An 8,511-nucleotide genomic window follows, 5' to 3' on the forward strand; every position below is an offset into this window, starting at 1 on the left:
CTGCTAGTGGTTCTCTACAGTAATATAATGCAGTAGAGAGAATGAGGCACATTGTTAAGTGAATCCACTGTGCCCAGAGGGGGTTTCCAGTATTCTCCTGGGTGAAATCGAGCGTAGCTCTACGTGATGGTACAGTTGTCAAAGGGGAACACTCAGCTCGGCTGAAATTATCCCAGAAACTCAAACACATCTGGAATTTCACAATGACACTGAGAGAAACTCTCTCTAGAGGAGAGCTGGACTCACTCGACAGTGGCAGTGATGAATGTAAATAGGAGACAGAGTCCAGGAAAGTGTTTGCTTTAATAAATACATTTCTGGCCACTGTTAAATGATGTGGATGCTGGTTTAATTATTATTTCTGTCTATTTGGAGAGCTGAAATGGCTTGAAAAGATTGAGATTTTGGCATTTGTTCTGCTTTCGACTCGCATTTCACTGTATAATATCCTCCTCTGGATTACAATACACTTCTCTGGATGAGCAAATATTGTTTAGATTGACATCCAAAATGTGGGTCTGTAAGCCAAAACAGGTTGCCAGCTGCATCTAAGCCTGATTAAATAACACATTGAATGAATGTGCAGATATCTACATGGCTCAAATATTTCTTGTGGGCACCTTTATTTACGTAATGTAAAAATATCCAACTATTTACAATCTGGCTCAACTGAAAAAATCATTTTAATGAGTCAACGAATAAATTAAAACAATTATTCACAATTATTAAGGAATAGTTCACACAGAAATCCAAATTTCCTTGAGATTCCGTCTCCTTCAGGCCTTCTAAGATGCAGATGAGTTTGTTTCGTCATTGGAACAGATTTGGAGAAATGTAGCATTACATCGCTTGCTCACCAATGGATGCTCTGCAGTGAATGGGTGCCATCAGAATGAGAGTCCAAACAGCTGATAAAACATCACAATAATCCACAAGTAAGTAATCCACAAACAAATCCATCAAGACTTGAAACTTGTAAACTGAAAACATGAGTCCTAAATCTCTAATATTAAAAGTCATCTCGTCATAATCAGGAGAGACATATGCTCATATCTATATGCACCTTCTATATTTGTTATTATTTAAAAGCTGCTTGTGATGGGCTTTGGTTCATCATGTGACTTTCTCATCACCTCCTGCATTTGGTGGTTATCAGTGTATTACAAATGTACAAAACAGATTTCAGTACTTCAATAGGTTGGTATATTAACATTATATCAGTTAATGAAATTACGGTATTTAACTGTAAATTTAAGTTAAAACCGTGAAACCTAAAACGTTGCTACCATTTTTTTTTTCGGTAAAATTCCGGCAACCACAGCTGCCGTTTTTTTACCATATATTTTACGGAATTTTTTTTACAGTGTAGATCATATGCAGCTTTTCGCTTGAATGATTACTTGTAGATTGTTGCAGTGTTTTTATCAGCTGTTTGGACTCTCATTCTGACGGCACCCATTCACTGCAGAGGATCCATTGGTGAGCAAGCGATGTAATGCTACATTTCTCCAAATCTGTTCTGATGAAGAAACAAACTCATCTACATCTTGGATGGCCTGAGGGTGAGTACATTTTCAGTTTTGGACGAACTGTTCCTTTAAGAAAATAACATCAACTTTGAATAATCTACATGTAGCATATTAGCTAGGAGAAATAAAACCATTTGTGAAATGTAATTAATAGGAGGTCAATTAATCAAAGATGAAATATTCATAAAGAAATATTTCAAAAACAAATGCATGAACGTTTCGGTGAATGAGGCAGAAGGGAAGTCAGGAGAAGAAAAAGTGCAAGGTGAGGGTTGTGCTTTCTGACAGTGTCCTTCAAGAAAGGTCAGCCATCTACTTTCTTCAAGCTTCTTCCCATAAGGCATGCAAACACCGTCATCACCATCTTGGGGTTGACCTCCACAAGGTCATCGGGCAGGGCGTACACCCTGACTCCGATTTTTCGCGCCATTGAGATTGCATATCTGCGAGTGGGAAGCAGAGATACGGATAAGGTTGCTGGTGGCGAGACAACAGGCAATTTGTCGTCAGATGTGTATCAGGGTAATTTATGAGGAGCCGTGGGGGGAACTTACTTTGCATTGTTTAGCTTGTCCTCTGGCGTCAGCTCTCCGGTCTTCACCATCTCGTATTTGATGGCTTTGGGCATGATGGTGTCGATCAGATCAATCACTGGCAGGCTAGTGCTGATTGATTTATCCTGGAATGATACATTACATAGAAGGTTTAAGTGAAAAACATTTCAACTTGGGCATGTTTGATATTGAATTCATTGATAGTGAATGGGATTCACCTTGAAGCTGTTAATATACGAGTCTTTCTGGCCTTGTTTCAAGGTGTTGTTCACCCAGTCGATGATAACTTGGTCACTGACTTTTTCCCCGTCACCGATGTCAGACAGAACCTTCAGTGTGTACCTGCGGGAGGTATTCATTGTAATTAACTGACAAAAAAATTAATGTCACGAATATTCAACAAAAATAGATGTGACCATAACATGACCATCCCCATATGGCATATATATATATATATATAGTTTATATCTGTCATATATGTAGTTTATATATATATATATATATATATATATATTTATTTTTATTTTTATTTTTTTATAAGTTAATACTTTTATTCAGTAGGGATGCATCAAATTAACCAAATTTTTTTTTTACAAAGGACATTTTATAACAAATAAATGCTGTTCTTCTGAACTTTCTATTCATCAAAGAATCCTGGGAAAAAATGTATTGCCGCTTCAATAAAAATATTAAGCAGCACAACTTATTTCTACCTTGATAAGAAATGTTTCTTGAGCAGCAAATCAGCATATTAGAATCATTTATATATTTATATTAATTGTAATTTTGTATTTCCTTGCCCTTTTGAAGTATATTTTGTAATATATTTTACATTTGAAGGATCATGAAATATATTTTCATTTGAAATTCAATCTGTTTACAAGATGTGTATTATATATTTGTTTTGGACATTTTTATTTGCCATATGGGTCAAGCTGTAATTTTATTTATTTAACAAGTAAAATGAATTGTACAAAAATTTACACACACACACACACACACACATATAATAAAAATAGAAATAAAGGTCCACCTCTAAAAGAAACACTCAGTGGCGAGAAAGCAAGTATTCGATTCATACAAATTCATATGAATTTTCCACAAATTCGGCAAAATGTAAAATAGTTACAAATTGCCATGAGACTGTGTTGAAACCTATACTGTAAAAATATTATACCTTCTCATTAGCTGCCAGACCAATGCAAGGGTGTGCATGGAGCTTCCTTCATTGATATTCTCACCACCGATTCCTACTAAGGAAAACTTTGCTTCCTTTTTGGCCAGTGCGACCGCATAATTACAATTCTCAAGCTACAAAACAAAACATATGTCAACCAAATTAACATGACATGTATAATTCAACCCTAACAACTGCAGGTCTCCATACATAAATAGCATTTTTGATGAATAAAGCATGCATTTTGAATTCTGAACGCAGCTAGCCGGTACCCTGAGGCAGCTGTGGAAATCATTTCAGCAGGGACACAAATTCAACATGTTGCAATACAGCCGTATTTAATTTGTTGTCAGAAACAAACATATTTTTGACCGATTATTAATGTGATGTAAAAAATTTTTTAAAATCTGACTGGAAAGTGAGCCAGTTGTTTAACTCATTCAGTAGCTTCTTGTACTTTTTTTTTTTTTAACTCAAATATAAAACTTCAATACAAACCTTCTTCATGTTGGATCCCAGTATTGAATAGGGAGGTTTATTGACTCTAGTCCAGTTAACAGGAACCTGGATTCTCTCATACAGCTGAAGAATGACGAGACCATCGTGCAGATCACTGGAGAAGAAGACGGTAATGATGAACTTCACTCTTTTGGTTATAATATGCTCAAGTAAAGACAATGAGTTGTGTTTAAAGGTGCAGACCACCACTGATTTGTCAGGAAGTTTCTTCATAACACTATATTATATCTGCCTGTTATATCATTCACCAGATGAAAACTGTATGTATCATCACTTAATAGTTGAAAAAGTAAGTGATAGTCCACCTTTCTTGTGATAAACAGTATGATCTGTGATTTTATTCATATCTATAGCACAAATGGTACAATATTGTTATATGATTACAGCCCCCAAAAATTCCAGCCACTCCTTTTCATCTCTCTATTTATATAACAATAACTCCTGTTTAATCTACTACTACACTGCTAAAATAAAAAAAGGGTGCAATGTACTGTGGTAGTTTGAAGGAATTCAAATGGTGTTTTACTGCAATTTGGAATATTACACTTGCATCTGATTGTACTTTAGAGTTAATGGAAATGCCCATAAAATGACTGGATAACGTCCCGGTAATGAACTGCTAGGATTTATTTCCTACAGTACTACCAAAGAAAAAAAAAAGGTCAGCTAAATTAAGTAATATAAATCTAAATGTATGCACAAGTTACAGTATATGCCCAAATTGAATACTTTGGGAAGTTTAAGCATTATCAATAGTGATGCTTGCCTTAGAAAGAACTACTAATAACAACTGTAAAGACAATATTTTGTATATAACACCACATTATGCCAATCTCACCGCCTCCCTGCAGATCCATACACACACACACACACATATAATAAAAATAGAAATAAAGGTCCACCTCTAAAAGAAACACTCAGTGGCGAGAAAGCAAGTATTCGATTCATACAAATTCATATGAATTTTCCACAAATTCGGCAAAATGTAAAATAGTTACAAATTGCCATGAGACTGTGTTGAAACCTATACTGTAAAAATATTATACCTTCTCATTAGCTGCCAGACCAATGCAAGGGTGTGCATGGAGCTTCCTTCATTGATATTCTCACCACCGATTCCTACTAAGGAAAACTTTGCTTCCTTTTTGGCCAGTGCGACCGCATAATTACAATTCTCAAGCTACAAAACAAAACATATGTCAACCAAATTAACATGACATGTATAATTCAACCCTAACAACTGCAGGTCTCCATACATAAATAGCATTTTTGATGAATAAAGCATGCATTTTGAATTCTGAACGCAGCTAGCCGGTACCCTGAGGCAGCTGTGGAAATCATTTCAGCAGGGACACAAATTCAACATGTTGCAATACAGCCGTATTTAATTTGTTGTCAGAAACAAACATATTTTTGACCGATTATTAATGTGATGTAAAAAATTTTTTAAAATCTGACTGGAAAGTGAGCCAGTTGTTTAACTCATTCAGTAGCTTCTTGTACTTTTTTTTTTTTTAACTCAAATATAAAACTTCAATACAAACCTTCTTCATGTTGGATCCCAGTATTGAATAGGGAGGTTTATTGACTCTAGTCCAGTTAACAGGAACCTGGATTCTCTCATACAGCTGAAGAATGACGAGACCATCGTGCAGATCACTGGAGAAGAAGACGGTAATGATGAACTTCACTCTTTTGGTTATAATATGCTCAAGTAAAGACAATGAGTTGTGTTTAAAGGTGCAGACCACCACTGATTTGTCAGGAAGTTTCTTCATAACACTATATTATATCTGCCTGTTATATCATTCACCAGATGAAAACTGTATGTATCATCACTTAATAGTTGAAAAAGTAAGTGATAGTCCACCTTTCTTGTGATAAACAGTATGATCTGTGATTTTATTCATATCTATAGCACAAATGGTACAATATTGTTATATGATTACAGCCCAAAAAAATTTCCAGCCTCTCCTTTTCATCTCTCTATTTATATAACAATAACTCCTGTTTAATCTACTACTACACTGCTAAAAATAAAAAAGGGTGCAATGTACTGTGGTAGTTTGAAGGAATTCAAATGGTGTTTTACTGCAATTTGGAATATTACACTTGCATCTGATTGTACTTTAGAGTTAATGGAAATGCCCATAAAATGACTGGATAACGTCCCGGTAATGAACTGCTAGGATTTATTTCCTACAGTACTACCAAAGAAAAAAAAAAGGTCAGCTAAATTAAGTAATATAAATCTAAATGTATGCACAAGTTACAGTATATGCCCAAATTGAATACTTTGGGAAGTTTAAGCATTATCAATAGTGATGCTTGCCTTAGAAAGAACTACTAATAACAACTGTAAAGACAATATTTTGTATATAACACCACATTATGCCAATCTCACCGCCTCCCTGCAGATCCATCATTCAGTTATGAATAAAAAGTAATAAAATAAAATAAAAGTATTATATTTTGTGATTTTTTTTTGTTGTTGTTCCCTATTGGTTTATATTGTTTTTAGCTTTTCATTCCAGGGCCAAGATTAGTCCTTATGTTTCAGTTGTCACTGTAGAAAACTATGGCAAAAAATGGCTTTGTTACCTGTACAGGTGATTGACATGTGGACCAACTCCCAGAGAATTCATCCAGTTTCTAAATGTCCTGTCCTCTCGTGTTTCCCCTGTAGTCAACGACATAACACTGTTATATCTGGTATTCATTTTGAAGATTATGCATTTATTTATTTTAATATGTTGACTATTTTAATTGGATGTCCGTGTTTATACCATACTCACATAATAAGATATAGACTGACAAATTAACATTGATGTAGAAATGTGGGTAGTCATATGCTAATGATTGTGGTGTCCATAACCATAACAATTTATTAAGCTGTTGTTTTCATAAAAGTGAACTAGGGATGAAGATAAATCTAAAAAAAAGCTACAGCGAAAATCCTGTTTTCCATGATATACTCTTGGTAAATACATTTTTAATAAAGCACTTTAAATCTGAATAATTACATGATGATAGGCTGTTGAATAATTCTGAGCTAAATATTCTCTTAGTTTGCACAATAGACCTTTGTCATAATTAACAATAAAACCAGGCGGACTGAATAAATAGTGTTATGAATGGAGCCAAGGGCATGATGGTAAAATAATAATTGATCTCTCTTTGCAATGTAAATGGAAGAAAAAAGGCAGTTAAGCGGGTTCTGGCAAATCTACTTATGTGTCGGCTTGATGACATAGACTACTGTATTTAAGGAGACAGAATGAAGAAGAAAAAGGAACAATCAGATCAGGAGGACAGAAGAGAGATAAACAAGACTGTGAGATGAACCCAATCACCCCCAATTACTGATGTCACATGCGACCCTCTAACACAGTGGTTCCCAACCCTGGTCCTGGAGGCACCCCAACACTGCACGTTTGCATGTCTCCTTAATCAAACACACCTGATTCAGGTCACCAGCTCATTAGTAGAGACTTCAAGACCTGAAATTGGTGTGTCAGAGAAAGGAGACAAAATGTGCAGTGTTGGGAACCACTGCTCTAACACTCACGTGGAGTACAGCCACAGCACGCCCCCTGCTGCTCACTCAGAACACTGCACATGCTTTAACTCGCCAATAAACCAAAGTAAACTTCTTTGACTTCTTCTTCACCTCCTGTAAGCTGCGTCATGCCGGATCTGTTTCCTACGTTGTTGTGATTTGATCTGAACGGAAATAGCGTATCCGCGTGACGCAGCTGACACAGAACAGCATACGCTGTTTACGTCCAGCGGATATTCTCCAAAATGGCACCAGGGTGATGCGGAGGAGACGAATTGTTGAATAAAGTCTTTTTTTTTTCTTTTGCGCACGAAAAGTATTCTTGTAGCTTCGTATAATTGCGGATGAACCACTGATGTCACATGGATTATTTTACAGATCTCCTTGCTACGTTTCTGGACTTGGGAACATTTCAGTTGCGTTGCTGTCTATGGAGGGTCAGACAGCTCTCAGATTCCATCAAAAATATCTTCATTTGTGTTCTGAAGATGAACGAAGGTCTTACGGGTTTGAAACGACATGAGGGTGAGTAATTAATGACAGGATTTTCATTTTTGGGTGAACTATCCCTTTAATCTTATTATCTTAATAATAATAAAAATAATAATAGTTTTCTGCACCGAGGTAATTTTATAAGAAAAATAGATGCTCAAAAATATCCTAGGAAACAATCTTCTAACTAACTAACTATTATTATCATCATCATCATCATCATCATCATCATCATCATCCAGCTTTGTGTCAGAAACAACAACAACAACAACAACAACAACAACAACAATAATAATAATTTTCTGCACACAAAATTTTATAAGTAAAACAAATGTCTCAAAAATATCCAAGGGAACTAACTAACTAATTATTATTATTATTATTATTATCATCATCATCATCCAGCTATGTGTTAGAAATAACAACAACAACAACGATAATTTTCTGCCCACAGATAATTTTATAAGAAAAAAAAGATGCTCAAAAATATCATAGGAAACAATCTACTACTAACTAACTACTACTAATAAGTAATTTTTATTAATATTATTGTTATTATTATTATTATTATATCCAGCTTTGTGTTAGAAATAATAATAATAATAATTATTATTATTATTGTTATTGTTAGTACTACCAGGCTTTGTGTTAGAAAAACAAGAAGAAGAAGAAGAAGAAGAA

General features: G+C 35.0%; 1 protein-coding gene across 1 annotated transcript in view; it reads right to left on the minus strand.

Annotated features, from left to right (window-relative positions):
• Window positions 1-1,744: 1,744 nt before the first annotated feature.
• The window catches only part of LOC107599860 (plastin-1-like), a 30,118-nt gene continuing 23,351 nt past the window's right edge, over window positions 1,745-8,511 (minus strand). The window contains exons 11-16 of the mRNA XM_016291567.1: window positions 6,381-6,459; window positions 5,324-5,438; window positions 4,826-4,959; window positions 2,302-2,425; window positions 2,084-2,208; window positions 1,745-1,972 (exon numbers count right to left, since the gene is read on the minus strand). Of these exons, the coding sequence (XP_016147053.1) occupies window positions 1,834-1,972; window positions 2,084-2,208; window positions 2,302-2,425; window positions 4,826-4,959; window positions 5,324-5,438; window positions 6,381-6,459 (716 nt within the window). The 3' untranslated portion in view covers window positions 1,745-1,833. The remainder of the gene's footprint in view (window positions 1,973-2,083; window positions 2,209-2,301; window positions 2,426-4,825; window positions 4,960-5,323; window positions 5,439-6,380; window positions 6,460-8,511) is intronic.

This window comes from Sinocyclocheilus grahami, unplaced genomic scaffold (genome assembly GCF_001515645.1).
Source record: "Sinocyclocheilus grahami isolate Dianchi unplaced genomic scaffold, SAMN03320097.WGS_v1.1 scaffold273.1, whole genome shotgun sequence".
Classification (NCBI taxonomy): Eukaryota; Metazoa; Chordata; class Actinopteri; order Cypriniformes; family Cyprinidae; genus Sinocyclocheilus; species Sinocyclocheilus grahami.